Below are 19,876 nucleotides of genomic sequence, written 5' to 3'. Positions count from 1 at the left end.
CTTTCTGGTCATTCAATGACAGACCTGTGGGTGGCAATTTTGCAACAGAAAAGTTTCAAAAACAGATTCCAACGAGAAACTGCTGAGCTGGAATTGATATGCAAACTAGATACAATCACCTTAGGTTTAAATAGGGACTGGGAATGGCTGAGCTACTGAAACTCATTTTCACCTATGACCTAAACTACAACTAGAACCCAGACCATCGGAGTGGCTGATTAATGTTTTAAGGCCAGATTTGTAAAAGTGCTGAAAGCTACAGAGAGATGCCCAGCGGGATTTTCAGAATTGCCCCTTTAAAAATCTAGCCCTTGGTTCACTGCATCATCTAGTACCCAGATCAGAAGGCCCGAGTCTCGCCTCTCACTTACAGTAGCTTTACCTCATGGCACTCCATCAACTACAGTGGAAGTATTCAGAGTGGGGAATCAGGCCCAGAGATTTTTTAAATTTTTATAAATTTTTTGAAAGAGAAGTTTGGGTTACCCAGGTGGGCACTGAAGACTAAACAGCATTCACTCAGCAACATTGATGTTGACTATGTCAAGTAATCTGTTTTCCCCATTTATTTCAGGTCTAGAAAAAAAAACATTCCAGATATCTATATCTGCAATCTGGCTGTAGCAGATTTGGTTCATATCACTGGCATGCCCTTTCTCATTCATCAGTGGGCCCGCGGAGGAGAGTGGGTGTTTGGCAGCCCTCTGTGTACCATCATTACATCCTTAGACACATGCAACCAGTTTGCATGCAGCGCTATTATGACAGTCATGAGTTTGGACAGGTACGTGATTTAATCTGAATATATCCTAATTCTGTACAACAAATGTAACACTATTTTAATTTCATGTTTAAAAAGAGCTTTTCACAAATCCATCTTTATTAATTCGAGAATAAAAAATGTTATCTTTTCTGCAGGTGTTAGTTTACAAACAGTACGAATACCCTTTTCTTGCTATTTTAGGCCCCGGGTTAGCGAGGTACTTGAACACATGCCTAATTTTAAGCATGGAAGCAATCTTATTGACTTCAGTGGAACTATCTTGGGGTTAAAGTTAAGCACATGCTTATGCAGCTTGCTGCATTGGGGGTGCAGATTATATTAATAGTCAATTTCCCAAAGAAACTATATATATTTTAATGATTATAGCGTAATAATAATAAAAATGGCTTCATGGTGAACTCCAGAAGCCTTGATTTTAAAATAAAACAGTGACAAATAGTATATCTGTTTACATTATTTCTGAAAACCATTTTTCTTATTGAAATTCAGTGACAGTATTGACTGTGCAACAGAAGTCTCAACTTTAATCATGTCAACAAGTTCCAAAAGCAGTTTTTGTGTGGTTCGGATCTTAAAGAGAGGTGCGATCATGGACAGGAAGGACAAGTGTACAGTGAATCCAGTATGCTTTTACAAGTGTAGTGGAAAAGTGAACAAAAAAAAAATAACACCAATTCAGGAGTAGAAGGAAAGCATTAAGGAAATGTTAAAGAGAGATATGAGTTAGGATAATAAGAGGTGAGGTGTAGAAAGATTGATTTGTAAGATGTTGCTATGAAAGGTGCCAGCTAAAACCATGGGCATGGATTATATCATCAGAGGAGAATAAAGAGAGGACTAAGGATAGAACTTTGAAGGCATATCAATGGAGAATAAAATAGAAAAATGAAATCTAGAAATAGCTTTAAAAGTAGGCAACTACAGCCAGTTTTTCCTGGGATAGATAACTGTATTAACATTAGACATAGCAATTGAATGACAAGGAATTGAATAAAAAAATGAGAAAATAATAATTGTTGCTCAAATCCAGTTTTTAAGGTAGGGATCTGGCAAAGCCACCAACAGAGGGCACAAAAGGGGCAGCGACGTTAAAGCGCTGCCGTGGCAAAGGGCCCTGCTTAAAGCACTGCCGTATCAGCACTTTAATGTCATTACCTCTTTTGCTCCCCCCAGGCCACCGATGGGGTGAGGCGGGGCGGGGCAGGGAGAGGGAAAGGAGCAACTGCCCCATGGCTGGTGATTTAAAAGGGCCCAGGGCTCAGACTGCTGCTACTGCGGAAGCAGCTGGAGCTCTGGGCTCTTTAAATCACCACTGGATTTAAAGTGCATGCCAGGCAGCGCAGATAGGCTGGCTGGAGGACACTGATCCCTGGCCCTGCCCCTTCTACCTGAGACCCTGCCCCTTGGGCGCAGAGCCAGCCCTCATACCGGTAAGAGCTCAATTTTACTTTCATCCCTGACTGTGTGGCCACTTCTAAACAAAGATAGGTTGAGCACATTGGCTGCCAAATCCTTATTTGTGTCTGTCACCTTGCTGGATAATATTTTTTTCCCCAGAAATACTTCCCCTAGCAGTGGTCCTTCATGAGCTACATTAGAGAGCCATCCAGTTGTGGCATTGATTTCATAGCCTTTACACCTGAAAAACAACTTTGTATATGAGTGCTTCAAGAAGTGACATAAACAACTCCCTCTCCATGGTTAGCTGGAAATTGCACAGGCTGCCTAGCAGAGTTTGCCTTTCATTTACTTGATTTAATATTTAATAATAAATCATTTAAGCAAAACTCTAAAAACTACTTGGGTTGCTAATGCATACTGTCATTTACAACAAGGTTTCCCACAGTGACACTGAGGCATTTGTGCTGCTTAATATAGATTAATGTTGATGTCACTAGCAAACTTTAAGTACATAAAACAAAGCTGAAGTGGTGGCAGCAGAACTTTAGTCTGTTACTAAAGGGACACATCCTCAGGAACAACTCACAGCTCCTGTCCTTCTAGTGGAGGAGGAGACACACATCAGAACTTATTCCGATGTCCTTTATATCAAAAGTAAATCCACTGAAGTCAGTGGAGTTACATCAGTTATGTACACAAGTTATGTTGACTCAGCTGCATCACAGAGAGATGTGAACAATCCACTCCCCTAAGTAAAACAGTTAAGATGACCCACCCCCCAGTGTAGACAGCACTATGTTGATGGAAGCAGCTGCTATAGCAGTTTAATTGAAGACATAGCCTTACTCTGCTCCCAGTCAGAGCCTGGCTCCAGGCACCAGCAAAGGAAGCAGGTGCCTGAGGTGGCCAATAGAAAGGGGCAGCACTCCGTCCAGTACTGGGGCCGCACATCTGGGTCTCCAGCAGCACTTCAGCGGCGGGTCCTTCACTCCGTCTCTTCTTCTTCGGCAACACTTCAGCGGGAGCTCAACTATCTTGTTTTTGTTTTTCCTGGTTGGGGTGGCAAAAAAGCTGGAACTGGCCCTGCTTCCAGTATAGGAAGGGTCAAACCTCCAATTCACTGAAATATGAGCAGGATACAAAATATACAATCTAAATTCATCAAGTAATGAACCAGGAATTGGGGACACTAAATGAGAATTGCAGATTCAATGACATTTGAGTAGTGTTAACAGAAAAGCATCTTGAAACTTCACATCACAGTTATGCCAGGTTAGTTTAATCCTTCTGATAACCAAGGGTTAGTGGCAAAATGAGTTCTTTCTGTTACATTCTTATCTCAATGGATTTCTTTTAAGATAATGAAATGAATTTTAACACATTTTCTTTTGCAAAAGTCTGATTTGAAAATGTTTTAACACACCAGAGCATGATAGACAATATAAATCCCAGAGGTTAAATTCAGGTATCAAAACCTCATATAGTCATTCTCAATTTTTTTCTATCTGCCAGACAGAAATGTGCAGATAATCCAAAAACTACCACCCACTTCTCCCTACGGGGGAAAAAGCCTCCTTGCTTTATGTTCTTATTAGTATTCAAAAAATAGATTTTAGTAAATTAAATGTGACCATAAAACTAAAATATCCTAGTCAAGAACTGAGCAAAACTAATCACTGTGAGCCTGACTCTACTTTTACATAAGTTTACACTGGTTCCACTCTACTGTCTTCAGTACACTTCTTCCTGATTTGCACTGGACTATGTGAGACTGGAATCAGGCCCTCAGTTACAAAACTGTTAGAGTTAGGCCTCAGCCATGGGGCTCAGATCCAGATGTCTGTGGTCCTGCTAAAGTCAGCAGCAAAGCTCCTATTGATTTCAGTGGATACAGCAGGATGAGACACTTTAGATTCAGATCTAAATTTGAGCTTCTCTAAAGTTTGGTGTTCACATTAAGGCCCATTATAGAGATAGTCCTGAGCCATGAAGCTGAGTTTGTCATGTAAATACATATCCAAACATACCCAATGTTTAGTGGAACAAAAATTGGTCAAGTATTCCAGTTCAGGAAGATCTCTAATCTCTACATAAGAACATAAGAACAGCCATACTGGGTCAGCCCAAAGGTCCATCTAGCCCAGTATCCTGTCTTCCAACAGTGGCCAGTGCCATGTGTTTCAGAGGGAATGAGCAGAACAGGCAACCATCAAGTGTTCCATCCCCTGTTGCTATGCCAGTATTCCTGATGAAACTCTCCATTATACTCAGTTAGTTCCCAGTTGGAGAGAAGGCAAGTTCAGCATCTTAAAATTATCTACTGTATAATAAATATATATTAAAAATTAAACACATCTAGAACTTAAAATGTTATAATATAGGGGAGGCCAGATACTCCCCTCTGCAGAATGAAAGAACAGAAGTAAACATGGAGAAAAAAGGCAAAGGGGCTGTAAGCTACGAGGCATATCTCCCCTACCTTAACACACTCAGAGCTGTCTGTGGCCCGCATGTGTGGATGTTCAGTGGAAATGGAGGAGAGAGGTATGCAGCCAGATGCAGGAGGAGAATGCAGCTCCTCTAACATGCTGTGCTTTCTTCGGTAGGCATTTGAGAAGGTTCCCCATAAAACTGAAGGTAACATAGCACTGGAAGTTTGCCACTTTGTTGAGATTGGCAAGGGTTTCCACAGTTGAGGAGGGCTCTCTCCTCCAAAAGCTTTGGTGAAAGGAGGAAGAATCTCGAGAATGACCTCTTCATTGCTCGTCCTGAAGTGGAGCTCAGCCAGAGATGTTGTACAGGGCAATGCATTCCTCTTCTCCCAGGATGGGACATCAGGGCTGTTCTGAGAAGACTCAGTTTGCCTGTGCTAACACATCCTTCCCAGGAGCTCAACTGACAATACAATTAGATTAGATGGAGTCTGGCTCCTTCTCTAGCAGTGTACACTGAATGTGAATTACAGACAAAACTGAAATCAGTGAGAAAAGCAGCACGCACAGACATACTACATAAAAGGAAAACTATGTTAAAGCCAAGGAAATGAGTAAATAATTCAGGCCAGATTCATTCTTGTTGCTACAGGAAGGGATAAGTTACACCTTCCTGCACTAGCCTGAACTCATGACCTTCAGGGTACGTTTGATTCACACCAAGGAAAGGAACTGCTGATGCATACCCTGAGCCAAATCTAGCCACATGAGCATCATAGAATCATAGAATATCAGGGTTGAAAGGGACCTCAGGAGATCATCTAGTCCAACCCCCTGCTCAAAGCAGGACCAATCCCCAACTAAATCATCCCAGCCAGGGCTTTGTCAAGCCTGACCTTAAGAACCTCTAATGAAGGAGATTCCACCACTTCCCTAGGTAACCCATTCCAGTGCTTCACCACCCTCCTGGTGAAAAAGCTTTTCCTAATATCCAACCTCCCCCACTGTAACTTGAGACCATTACTCCTTGTTCTGAGGATATACTCATGTCAGTCAATTTAGTGATTTCCTTTCTCGTGCTAGATTTCATTTTATCAGCTTTGGGTTCTGCACTGATGAGTTCAAGGAATGGGAGCTAGAAAATTTAATGAATTTAGAAACACAGGGCAGGAGCAGTTCCTTTACAGTCAAATTTCTATTACTAAAAATGCCTAAACAAGTAATTAAGTGATCCAGAAGTAAAGTCATCATAAAACATTTAAAGCAATAAAAATAGCTAAGGGCCAGATTGTGATATCCTTATTCACATTAAGTAGTTCATTGCCCCAGGATTAATCATATTGATATCAATGAGATTACTGTTGGCATAAGGTACTACTCAGTCTGAGTAAGGTATTACTATCTAAATAATTGTGAACCTGATTTGCCTGTTTAAATGTGCACTAAATCAACTTCAGGTCTTATGGTATAGTGTATTTGGCTGATCTCTTTTTCTATAACTCAGATGGAAAAGCGATGGGCCAATCTCAAAAGCTTAGCATTGGCATTCCAGTCTAATAAGCATCCAGAACTTTGGTGGCATCTCTAAATCAGAGTTTACAAAACTGGGATGAGGTTCATAGGAGAACAAGCATCTTCATAAGACTCTGTACTTCCAGTTTTGGTCCTGAAGATTCATGGGCCCAGAATCAAGAGGATGGGATTCTTACTTCATCCAAACTGGTTCCCCAGTTCTAAAAAGGCTCTAGAATAATAATACTGATATACTTTGCACTTAAGTAGCACTTTTCACACAAAGATCTCAAAGCACTATACAAAAGGTGGATAAATATTATTAATCCCATTTTACAAGTTGGGCACTTGAAACACAGAGAGGTTGTGTGTCTAAGGTCATACAGACTCAGCAGCAGAACTGAGGTTAGACCGAGGTCTCCTTGCTCCCAGTCCATTGCTCAACCAGAAATCTCATTTTGCCCTAAGGCTGCCTTATGCCTCTCTGGTCAAGTAAAGAGACATTAAAGTGGATGTAAATATAATTTATTACACTTTAAAGCCCCTTTACACTGCCCTTTGTGCAAATGAAAATTCCCCTCCCCACCATGAATAAAATTGTATTAAATGTTTAGATAGCGGACATTCACCTTTGAACTGCTTCAGAATTCTTCATCTTGGATTGAAAAAAAAGCTGTATTCTAAAATTAAGAAAATATAGTATAAGCTTTTTAAAAGCAATATCAGGGAGCGCTCAATTTGCAAATACGTATTTTCTTCACTTTTTATTTTGCCTTCACTCTTACAATGAAACTCCATTCTCTATTCAAACATACAGTACATAGTAGAGAAAGGGTAGTGTATATTCATAGAATTCAAAGTCAGAAAGGACCATTAGATCATCTAATCTGACCTCCTGTATATCACAGGCTATTAAATTTCACTTAGTTGCCCTGTACTGAGCCCAGAAACTTGTGTTTGGCTAATGCATATCTTCCAGAAAGGCATCCAGTCTTGATCTGAAGATCACAAAAGATGGAGAATCCACCATGTCCCTAGGGAGTTTGTTTGCAGCCTGAATCACTCTCACTACCATTTTCCTATTTAAATTTGTCTGTCTTCACCTGCCAGCTATTGGAATTGTTATGGTTACAGGTTTCAGAGTGGTAGCCGTGTTAGTCTGTATCAGCAAAACTCCTTGTTGGTCTTGTTCTGCTTTTCTCCACTAGATTTAAGAGTCCTTTAGTACCCAGTATTTTATTTCCATGAAAGTATTTATACACTGTAATCAAGTCAATCTTCTTTTTGATAAGCTAAAAAGGTTGCTAAACTTGCATTGTTCCTCTCTACAGTCTCAAGAATTCATTTCTTCCAAAGATGTTGCATTGGTTAAAGAAAATTACAGAGTAACGATCTGGAAGTTTACTATAGATGCACCTGCACATTATCGTCTTCTCTAAGTTAAAGCCACCTTAGAAGTAAAAGATTCATAGGCATTTACAAATCAAAGACTGTTGCATTAATTCAGTCTGTGGCACAATGATGCTCTCCATCTCAGAATATACTGCAGATGTTTCCAAAAATTTAGACTAGAGCATGTGTGCTATAAAAAAATAGATGACTGATAAAAAGAACAGAAATAATGTATTTTCATAAACAGGAATCACTTTCAAAACTCATTTGTTATGATTATGTCATCATTATCTAGCACTACAGATGTACATCTATCATAAGCTTTCCCAAATCTGGACCTTAGCGTCCAGAAATCTGGGTGCCTGCATGAACCCCACTAAGCTTAATTACCAGCTCAGATTTGATCTCGCTGCCACCAGCCAGGAATTTCCAGGGCCTGACTCCCTCTCTGGTCTCCCAAAACCTTCTCTGGGGAACCCCAAGACTCAGAAGCCCTGAGTCTCACACCAAAGGGAAAACAACCTCCTCCCCTTGTCTCCTCTTTATCTCATCCCCAGCTCCCCCTCCTTGGGTTATCCTGGGCGATACTGTACTTAAACTCCTTGAATGCAAAACAGAGAGGGCAATTTACCTTCCCCCCTCCTTCTTCCCCTGAGGCTATGCATTCAAACCTAGTCAAGCTAACACAAAGAGATTTCCCCCCTCCCTTCGTTCCTTAGCCTTAACCAGAGAAAAACCTCAAACAGGTTTTAAAAAGAAAGCTTTATATAAAAAAGAAAGAAAAAGACATAAAAATATCTTCTGTATCAAGGTGACAATTTTACAGAGTCAATTGCTTAAAAGAAAAAATATGAATAAACAGCCTTATTCAAAAAGAGATACAATTTAAACATTCCAGCACACACACATGTAAATACAAAACAAAACATATAAAAGCCTATTGTTTTGCTACCTTTGTACTTACAACTGGGAAACTGAAGATGAGAAGCTTACAGATAGAAAAAGATCCCCTCTCATAGCTGAGAGCCAGACAAAGACAAAGAACCAAAAAAATTCCCTCCCCTGAGCTTTGAAAAATCCGGTTTCCTGATTGGTCCTCTGGTCAGGTGTTTGGTTCCCTTTGTTAATCCTTTACAGGTAAAAGAAACATTAACCCTTAGTTATCTGTTTATGACAACATCACACTGTGAAACAGGTAAAATATGTAAACAAATAAGACTGACTGTTACCAGATTTTCCCATTACTTTGAGATACGCTCATTTATTAGGGTTACTCTTCTTGGAGAGGTGGGTTCTGTAATTCTATCAAAGTACTGCTTGTGTGACTTGTATTCTCATACGGAGCTCTACTTCTCCCTTCTGCAAGTTCCCTTCCAATGGAGCTACTCTGCAGGACCTACATTCCCCAGGGCTGGGTCCTTCCAGCCCCAGAATCAGACTGACACATACACACACACATTAACAGAGTCCATCTGAGAGGACTGGGTTAATCAGCACTCCCAAGCTGACCCCTTAAATGTCCTGGATCCAGCAGGCTGGGTCAAACAGCACTTCCAAGCTGTCACCCTCATATGCCATGGGCACTGGATTGGAATAGAGTATGCCTGAGCAGGCTGGGTCAAGCAGCACTTCCAAGCTGCTACACCCATATGCCCTAGGTTCCGCACGTCCCTATCCCCATATTGATGTTACAATTGTTCTGGTAGTAACCCACTTGATGAGCAAACCCCACAGGATTTTCAGGCGCTGCAGAGATCTTTAGCTTAGGTACAAGGAGTGTTGCTGCAGACACACACACAGAGACACAGAGAGAGACACACACAGAGAAACAACGAGCTTAACCATGAAAGTTATTTATTGCCAGGTAATAACCATACAAGGGGAGCCAAACAAAACAGTTATAATATTAAATCTAACTGAAATTTGATCATACAAGTCAGGTTTAGAAAACTATAACTGATCACACAAGTCAGGGTCAGAAGTCTATACCTAGAGACAGAGAGTTAGGTTCTCACCACTCCATAACACTTGAATTAATTGGGGTTCTCAGGTGATGGGAAATGAGTCAGACAGACTGGATACTGTGCCCTGGTTCCCCAAGAACACAGAGCTGATAGGTAACAATTCCCCCCGTTGATGGGATGAATCAATTACTCTAAATGTCCATTCTTGAGAAAACTACATATGTTACAGAGTGGCTTAGCTGTGACCAAGGCAATGTTGGTTTTAGCAGGAATGCTAAATTCCACCCATTTGGAAAAGGGATCTACTATTACCAGGCAGTATTTATTTCTACTGCTGGTGGGTAAAGGGCCTGTAACAGGGTGCAGACTCACCACAGCAGCACCTCCTGCTGGTTGGTTAGGGAATTAGCTCTTTCAGCAGTGCGCCATCGATAGTGGTGTCTCTCCCACCATTACTGTCAGTCTCCACCATCCTCACAGTTGGACGCACATCACTCCCAGACCATGGCATGCGCTTCTGGACATTCCCTTCCGGCTGTGCCCAGTCTGCTGGCTCTCCCCACCTTCCGGGGGACCGGCAGCTTCGGGTTCTATCACTCGCCTCAGTGGCTCACTGCAGTCCTCAGTGTAGCCCCTTTCTCCAAGGGCAAACTGCAGTCTGGCTTAGCCACTCTCATCACTAGCAAGTGGAGGGGCCCAGCCCACTCGCTGCTCTGGGCCCCGTCCCAGGAACCCTCTAGCAGCAGCCACTTACTGCCCTCCTCCAACTCTCTTCCACTGCCTCCTTCCCTGGGCCACTTCTCCATAGCCCCAGCACCTTCTCTACCCCTATGTGTCAGGGCCCCAGTCTGGCAGCCGTCAGCCTAGAGCTCTCCCAGTCTCTGCAGACCCTGTCCTGTCCTGTCCTGTCTTAGGTTCTTCCCTCTTTGCCCTCTGGCTACACACTGCCTTCCTCGCTCCCCTGAAGCCTTCTTATAAGGCCCGGTCTGGCCCTGATTGGCTCCTTTCAAGCCTCCACTTGATTGGCTCCCAATATGCCCTTTCAGGATTGATGGGGACTCTGTGCAGCCTCGCTGGCTTGCTTTAACCTCTTCCATGCCAGAGTGGGGCAGCTGCCCCACTACACAGCTTGTGTAATCTATCTGAATCCAGGACCATGGACCCTCTATTCTTTGGTGTCCCAATGCATTTTTTTGAACCTGGTGATCAGCATTAACCATGGCGCACTGCAGACAATTATGACACCTCTGATCTATATCTGCTTTCATGCCTGGCCACCACCCTGTATCTTTAACCCTATTTAAAATACCCTGTTTTCCTCTATGCCTTTGCTGATGCACAAATTGAATTAGGTCCTCCCATACCCGGCTGGGGACTATCCAGTGCCTTTGACAACCTGCATCCACTACCCTCAAGACATCTCCAACATTCTCAAACCTATATTTTTCTGTGGGATCTCTCCCCTGTCTTGGCTAAGGACCAGATGTCTGTATCCCCCATCTTGAAGGGTACTTAAGTCCAAGGTATCTATTCCTTTGCCTAAAGTTTTTCCTCTGGTAATTACTGCCTATATTTTTTCTACCTGGTCTGTATCTTTAGTGTGGTTACTAGTAGCAGCAGCTTTGGCTAAGGCATCAGCTCTGTTCTAGTACGCTTCTTCTGAGTGATTTTTCTGATGCCCTTTTGTGTGAGTCACCCAAGTGTCTCCAGTTCTTTCCTTGTTCAGACTTGCTGTTTATCTCCATTTGTCTGAATGCGAAATGAAGCGCCTATCTGCAGCTATCATTTCTTTATTCAACCAAAGGGGAAGCCACACAGTGATTGCTCTGGCTGTCCAGTCAGTGTAAATAGTAACAGAAGTGTCCCGGGATTCATAAGCTAGGACAGCTCTAACTGCATCCACCTCAGCTGCTTGGGCAGAATGGGAGCGAGCTAGTCCTTGGACCATCTCTCTGTCATTTATGCTGATGGCTCCATACCCTGTTTGGAGATGACCCATATGGTAGAAACTTGAGTCATCTGTAAACCAAACTGCAAACCCCTTCTGTTTAGCATCTGCAAGCCTCGTGCCTCCCTTGACTGGCCATTCAAGGTGTTTTACAAGTGGGACGGGGCAGGTATGCTCCTCTCCTTCTATAATTAGCCCATACAGGTCTGGTGAAATGGCTTGTTCTTTTTTAAACTTAATTCCTCAGTTTACTAAGGTGAGGATCCATTGAGCAATGCAGGGGTTAGAGACCTGGACGTCCTGTATTTTCCCAATATGATGTACTTGAGTGTGGAATGCACCATCTGAACAGTGACCTTCGACCCTCTAATAATAAATTCCCAATGAGTGAGGTTCCAGACCAATGCAAGACACTCCTTTTCACTGGGACTAAAGCCTTGCTCTGTTTGATCCAGAAGCCTGGAGGCATATGCAATGACTCTGAGCTTGTCGCATTGACTTTGGTTGAGAGTAGCTCCAATGCTTGTTTCTGCAGAGGTCAATTGGATCACAAAGGGCAGGGTAAGGTCAAGATAAGCCAGGGCAGAAGCAATAGCCAAACCTTGTTTCAAGGTGGCCAGGGCAGTCTGTTGGTCTGGTCCCCATTTCCAAATCCTGTGTTGTTTTTTTAAAATAATTGATACAGAGGCTTGGCTTTGTCAGAGAACATTTCAATGAACTTTCTGGAGAAATTAAAAGTTCCCTAGAGAGCTCGCAGGGAGTGCGTGTCAGTGGAATCAGGTAGCTTTCCTATAGTTTCTACCCTTTGTTGATTGGGAATCCGACCATCCTTCCCAAGACAAAACCCCTGGTATTTCACTTGTTGCTCTACTAACTGAGCCTTTTCTCTATGTACCTTAAATCGGGTTTCCTACACAACAGTCAACACCTTCCTCGTGATTTCCCTGTTCATTTCCGAAGTGGGGGTGTGTATTAGGATGTCATCCGTGTATGAAATTATGTGTGAGTGGTGGTCAGGGAGCAATGGTTCCGCATTTTAGTGACTTGGGCATGACAAATACTAGGGGAAGAATGGAAACCTTGAGGAATCTGGCTGGTGGCATATTGTCATCCCCTATAGGTAAAAGCAAACTTATATGAACATGAAGGATGGAGGGATATAGCCATGAAAGCATTAGCCAAATCGATCACAGAGAACCGTTTTCAGCCAGCTGCTATGATTTCATTGTATTCAGCTCCTACATGGACTGCTGCAAGGGTGGCCGCATTTAATGCATGGAAGTCTACTGTCATTCTGTAAGTGACACTGTCTGCCTTAAGGACTGGCCATACTGATGAATTGCAGATACTTTGCATAGGCACAAGCACCTTTTGTTCCTAGAGGCAGTCTATAGTATTTTTAATGCCTTCCTCTGCTGCAGCTGGGTACTTATATTGCCTTTGAGGAGGGGGATCTTTTCCCTCAATCTAAACTTCAGCATCTAGTTTTTCACACTCTGCCTTATTTTTAGTCCATACTGTGAAAAATTCTTGTACCCATGGATCACTAATGGAGATTAGGGTGGCTGTGGGTGCCTTTATAGCAGCACAACAATGCACAGCAGAGATCTCTGCAGCCCCCCTCCCCCCGCTTCTAAATTCCATAACACACCGTTAGCTAGATCCACAGTTAGCTGAAATGTTTGGAGGAAAGGAACACATAGGATTCCCTTTTCATTTCCCTAATGAGCATAGCATTCTACTGTCCCTGTAGTTGTCAATTTGCAAGGGAACATCCTGCCAGACTTCCTGGATTTCTCCGCCATACCCACTGAGCTGAACCTGTTTAGCGGTGGGTCTCCCTCCAGAGATCCACCAGGGATTTAGAAGGTTTACTGATGCTCCGGTGTCCACTAGCAATTGGGCTAACGTCCCTGGGTTCCCCACTGTAGCCTTCACAGTGGCTGTTTCCCGTACATCACGCTGAAGTCTTGCTTTCAGCTGGGAAGGCCCATGGAGAACCGGGCACCCCTCCTGATCGGCCCACTCCCTCGAGAGCCTCCACTCAGAAGTGGGGGCAGGGATCTGGTTTTGACAGGAAGTGGGCATGGGGAACGCACTCCGTACCGGCAGTGGGCTGAGGGGGGCCTCCCTGCATTAACTCTGTTCTCCGCATGACCTGAGACAAAGCATTAATCAAGATGCTGAGGGGCTGGTGATCATATTTTCCAATATCCTCCCTAAGTTCACCAGCTCCTTCCAAATCATGTTGCTAAGGATCTCCTTGGGTCGATGATGCCCAGGATTGTAGGGGGTAGAGAATTATAATTGAGAGGACGACTGACAGAGTGAGAACAATTATTCGCAAATGTGATAGCCTGTATGGGCTCTGAGGTAGTCTTTTTGCTGATTTGTCTTTTTAAGGCACCAGTCTCTTGCAACAAATCCCCTGCTTGTTTGATTTTTGCCACTACTTCATTCCAAGTTAGGTATTCTACATCCACAGCCCACATGGTCATTTTTGTCTGAGAATTTAGTCCTGCATAAGTGTTTTGTACTAATTCATGTCCCTGATAATGGGAAGTGATATTCCTATTCTCTTCTGTCTAGGGTAATGAATCAGAGAGAGCTGCCAGCACCTTCTTTGGAATTAGATAAGCTTCGGGGGCCTCTCCTTGTTTCTGCTGTTCCATTATATATAGTTTCTTGAGGGAAGAAGCAGGCAGTAATATTTTGAGAGCACTTATCCATTCCCCAGGTCCAGCAGCAGTCCGCTCCCAAAAACCTGTGCCTATTTCCAGAGCATCTGTATCACAAGGAGAGGCACATAACTGAGCCAACTGGATTAAGTCCATGCCATCAACAGAGGGCTACATTTGCCAAATGCAAGCCAGCCATGCCACAGCAGTGTCACGGTTCGATGACCCCACTCTCTGTGCAATAGCCTTGGCCTGACTAGGAGATCATCTTACTAAGTCCGTGACCAGCTCCATTGTGGGAAGATCGGCTCTTGCAACTATGTGTTTTAACTTCCCTTGTAGAAACAGGGGCAATATTATGCATGTGTGGCCAATCGGGGTTGAATGGGGTTTGGGGGTCAGCATGAGGGGGTATCTCTGTTTTCCCAGGGGGCGCCAAATCGCAATCCTCTCTCAACCTTACGGCTGCTACCATTCCCTTACGGGCACTAAGGTGGGTATGCAATTTACTAATCTCTGCCTCACATTTCTGATGGCCTGCTGCTGCCTTGGCTGCCTTATTCTCATCTACAAGGAACCGAGTTGCTGGTCTCGCTTCTTCTAACAAAATTTTTTTGTGTGTTAACTCTTTCCTATACTGTTCTGCATTCCTGCTGGCCATGTCCCTTTCCTCTTGCATATTTCTCAGTAGGGTCACCATTTTAAGCTTTTCTGCTATAAATTCACACCTGTCTGCCTCACATTTGTTCAAATGCTATTGTAACTGCTTTTTCTCCAGCTCCAGTTCATGCCTTCCCTTTAGCATTTCAACCATCTCCAGACATGCACAAAATAATGCCTATGCAGCAGCCACATCCTTTGCACTACCCCATGGCATAATGGTTGTGAAATATTATTCAAAGCTCAGACTCACTTCAACCAGGGGATTCTCACTCTTAAAGCACTCAGTTTCCCAGGGGCATTTCCCCTTCTTCATTAACCATCTCTCTAACCTGTTGCTTTTCTCCTGTCTCAAGTGAGCAGACAAGGGTTTGTTTTTTTTCAGCGAACTCTACTTCTCTTATCTCACTAATGGGCTCTACCAAAAGCCCTTTCATGTAGTCACAGTACTGCTCTAAAATTTTTACTTTTAAGACACAGCTCTTAACAACTTATTGCACAGTCCTATAGTTATTCTAAGCGTGATTCTTAACTGAAACATCACCAAATATTCTATGAGAGAGGGACCTCGCTAAAGGAGCTTAGTCTGAAAAACGAAGAGATAGTTTGCGCAGCTCCGTGCCTCAATTTCCCCACTCCCTCCGCAGCAACTACTCAACAAGGGCCACATCATTAGGGTCACATGATGCCCATGTTCCTCCACCAATTTGTTACCAGATTTGCCCATTAGTTTGGGGTATGCATGTTTCTTAGGGTTACTCTTTGGGGAGGGGGGTTCCGTAATTCTATCGATATACTGTTTGTGTCACTCGTGTTCTCATATGGAGCTCTACTTCTCACTTCTTCGAATTCCCTCCCAGTGGAGCTATCCTGCAGCACCTAGGTTCCCCAGGGCTGGGTTCTTCCAGCCCCAGAATCATACGGACACACACATATGCGCACACACACACACTAACAGAGTGTGTCTGAGAGGACCGGGTTAATCAGCACTCCCAAGCTGATCCCTTATGTGTCCTGGCCTTGGTAGGCTGGATCGAGCAGCACTTCCAAGCTGTCATCCTCATATGCCCTTGAACTCAGTAGGATGGGTCGAACAGCACTTCCAAGCTGTCATCCTCATATGCCATGGGCACTGCACTGGAATAGAGTATGCCTGAGCAAGCTGGGTCGAGCAGCACTTCCAAGCTGCCACCCTCATATGCCCCAGGTTCAGCAAGTAGTAACCCACTTGATGAGCAAAACCCACAGGATTTTGGGGCACTGCAGAGATCTTTAGCTTAGGTACAAGGAGCATTGCTGCTGAGACAGAGAAATAGAGAGAAAAACCAACCAGCTTACCCATGAAAGTTATTTATTGCCAGGTAATAACCATAGGTAAGCCAACAAACAAAACAGTTATAATATTAAAACTAACTTTAAATTTAATTACAAAAGTCAGGTTTAGAAAACTGTAACCAATCACACAATAGAGTCAGAAGGCTATACCAAGAGAGAGAGAGAGAGGTTCTCATCACTCCATGAAGCTTGAATTGATCGGGGGTCCCAGGTGGTGGTGGTAGCTGAGGGTCTGGAGTGCTGAAGACAGGCAGAACCCCCAGCGCAATCAATCAGGAGAAGATGAAGTCCCAGTGGAACTGATGCAGATGTTGGATCCAGGCATCAGAACCCTTACTTGAATGTGGGTATGGGGTTTAGTAGGGAAACAACAATGGTTCAAGGGAGAACACTAGACTTGTTTATGGGTAAATTGATGACTCAAGGGAGTATACCAAAGTTGTTTTGTTCAGGCTAGACAATAGATACTGATCATTCCTGGCTATGGGCGGTGTTGCTTCCAGGGAGCTCACAATGCAATAAGGCAGCTTCAGTATTTTGAATACCAATAAAGGATTCACTACTAGAATTGGTCTGATAACTACTGAGCTGGGTGTGTGCAGATGTGGGTTCATTAACATCTGGAGCAGAGATTCCCCCATCATGCAATGCTTTCCTGCTTTTCTGGTCCCAGAGTTCAGTGTGGTTCTTGCCTTGGAATCTCTGTTCTCCATTCTGTATGCTAATGGAGATGCCTCCCTGTCCTATCTTTGATGCAAATGAGGCTAGGGGAGTTTCCTTAATCCTGTCACCATTGTCTGGAGGGGTTTAGGTGTGTCTCCCACTGCCTTTTCATTGCTTTTGTATGTCTTTCTTCTGATCAGCTTTGGTTCAAGCAGAGGCTGTGGTGAGGGGCAGTGGGGGAGGAAGGTCTTATGTGAGTCAGGCTGAGTACTGAGCCCTGGTTCCCCAAGAACACAGAGCTGATAGGTAACATGACCCAAAGAGTAAAAAGCTAAAGGTTATATTTTTTGACAGAGTACAGGAAAATATGAAGGAAATAGAATGAAGCATGTGCTATATATCTTGAGTGTTTTGAAGGATAGCTGGAGGGTGATGTCTTAGAAATATTAAAATAGGTGATCTTGATGGTTTTACAGTAGTTTGTGGAAAGAGGAAAGTATGAATGCTGGTGAACATTAAATAGTGGTCTGTACTAAGCATGCCATTAAATGGTGCTTGGGAGAAAAGTTCCCAAGAAAACATTAAATTGCTCCTCTCTTCAGCAAAGCTTGCAAAATAAAACAAATCTGGAGTTTGTTGGCCAAACCATTTTGCAGATACAATGGGCCCAAAAAAGTTACACAGTCTTGATACACTTTATAGTACAGATACATTTCAGGATAGATACATTTTGAATACACTGTAATTAAATTATAGAAACCTTTTCCAAAAAAGAAAATGGGCCCTTTTTGAAATTCCCATATCTTCACAACTCCTTATCTGATTTTTTACTAACTTCCCAGAAAAATTCTACCCGGGGTTTAGAGGCAGCACTTAAAATATCAACGGGGTCTGGCTTCTTCGGGGAAAATTTGAGCAACGCAGAAGTTGGAAAACCAGACATGACAGAAAGTTATTTCCAACCTTGGCTATGAAGTGGGAAGCACCACTCTATTATATGACAGGTCTTGCCTTGTTTCAGCCCCATTAATGACTCTCAGGCACTTAACAAACTTACGAAATACATGATCACAAATACAAATAAATTCAAATACTGAATACTTGATAGCACTGCTTTGATCTAGACAACACGGAGATCCTATGACCGATGGCAGCTGTGGTATATTATGCTGTACAGTTCTATGTGAAATACTGTGAAGAAAAGAGAATATTACTGGTCTTTTCGTAGTTGTATATTCAGTGTTTGAAGTAGATTGAAGCAGGGAGGGGAAGTTCTTTCCACTCCAGCCAAAGAGAAGCAGGAGCTGAGGAGGAGCGCTGAGATCTTCTAACGAAAAGCACTATATAAGCATTAGTGTTATTAGTACTGTTATTATGCAAGTCAGCAGAAGAGGGAAAGCAGCACTTTACTCTTCTCCCCCATACTTTAAACTTCTCGATATATTTAAATTCTACATTGACTTGCCATTCTGAGATTTTTCATACTGTCAATCATCCCTTGTTTATGCCAGATGCTAGAAATGCCTTTGCAGCTTCTATGAAAAAGACAGTTATTTTGAACATATTTTTGTGTGAAAGCAGCTTAGTTGCTGCCACACAAAAATACTTAAAATAATGAAAGCAAATTTAAATAAAAATGAGTAAATAGGGCTCTGTGTTTGTGTGCAGAGAATGGGCCAAATGCCAATCTCAATTACAGAGGTATAAGTCCAGAGTAATTCCAAGGTTATAAGCATCATATCAATAGGTAAAATAGAGTTAATCCCAATTTGCACTAATGTGACTGATATCAGAATCTGATTCTGTGAACCAATAGATTAGATTAGCACAGATAGCTCTGCCCAAATTAGGGCAAGTCAGTGCCAGCTGCATTGTAAATGTGGAGCATTTCAAACAATCCTTGATGGATAACCCGTCTCCTCTCATATCCAGATCACTCGAACAGCCTGTTATTTCTGTCTCCAGAATTGTGATTGCAAGACCATGATTAATAGTAATTATGGGGAAAACAACCGCCATAATTTTTGTTATATGTCATATTCTGTCAGATTCCAGTGAAAAAGAGATTGGTTTGTTACACAACTTGAAAAATGAAAGAATGGGTTTTATAGCCATAGGCATGACTGAAAAGGAAATCAGTTAGCTGAAACATGAATCTTCATTGCTCTGAAGTAAAGTAAATGATATACTGTTTATGGGATGGATCAGTGTTCTGAGGTGGTACAGAGAAGCCACTTTCTAGATGGCTGGCTGGGGTGCTCAGCTCAAATGCTCAGGGTCAAACTGATTGCCAAGTGGGGTGCATCTTGAGAGATTTTCTCCTTCCTCGGCAGCATGGGACGTGGTTTGCCTGCTAGGATCATCTCACCAACCAATTCCCTGCCATTGCAGGGTCCTCTAACATTGGTGGCACCTCAGCCACTTCTATTCTTTCCCAGTGGAACACAAGAGATTAAATTCCTGAGGATTTGAAATGCTGAAGTCATTGGCTCAATATAAGGGTATCTGGATGAAATGAAATGGTATCTGATATGCAGGTGATCAAGCTACATGATCTCATGGTATCTTGTGGTCTTAAACTTTATGAAACTATGACTCTATGAAGGCTTAAGATACCTTTATATCTAGTTCACATAAAATGTAAAGATGAATTACCTCTCTGTGTATGTTCCTTCACCTATTACTATAGTGTATGAGTGTCTAATATAGGAAAGCTGTTACTACATGGTTAACCACAGTTTCAAATCATTTATAGTTAAGTTTGGACAGGCGCATTTCAGCTCATTTAGTCCATCCACCTGTATTATTGAGTGATAGTGGGAGGCAGTGCTAGTAATCTTAGGTTTTTATAGCATCTACAGTATTAGATTCCATGAATTCACATATCAGGTTATTCCACTGTCTACTTAACCTCAAAGTTTCAACATGATCGATACTTCATCTGATAGTTGTTTAATTCAGCCTGTGCTCGCAGTTATACTGGTGAAGATATGCAGTAACTCACTTGATTTTAGTAAAATTACTTTAGATTTGTCCCACTGCAAGTGAAAGCAGAATTTTGTGCTCAGTTTGCAGAGACTGCTGTTAAAATCATACATATATGTGGC

General features: G+C 42.7%; 1 protein-coding gene across 1 annotated transcript in view; it reads left to right on the top strand.

Moving 5' to 3' along the window:
• Positions 1 to 19,876, top strand: part of MCHR2 (melanin concentrating hormone receptor 2) — a 42,445-nt gene that overhangs the window by 10,550 nt on the left and 12,019 nt on the right. The window contains exon 2 of the mRNA XM_032779090.2: positions 575 to 784. Within this exon, the coding sequence (XP_032634981.1) occupies positions 575 to 784 (210 nt within the window). The remainder of the gene's footprint in view (positions 1 to 574; positions 785 to 19,876) is intronic.

The sequence above is a fragment of the Chelonoidis abingdonii genome, chromosome 3, assembly GCF_003597395.2.
Source record: "Chelonoidis abingdonii isolate Lonesome George chromosome 3, CheloAbing_2.0, whole genome shotgun sequence".
Classification (NCBI taxonomy): domain Eukaryota; kingdom Metazoa; phylum Chordata; order Testudines; family Testudinidae; genus Chelonoidis; species Chelonoidis abingdonii.
The sequence above is the reverse complement of the archived record's forward strand: the minus strand, read 5'-3'. Positions and strand labels throughout refer to the sequence as shown.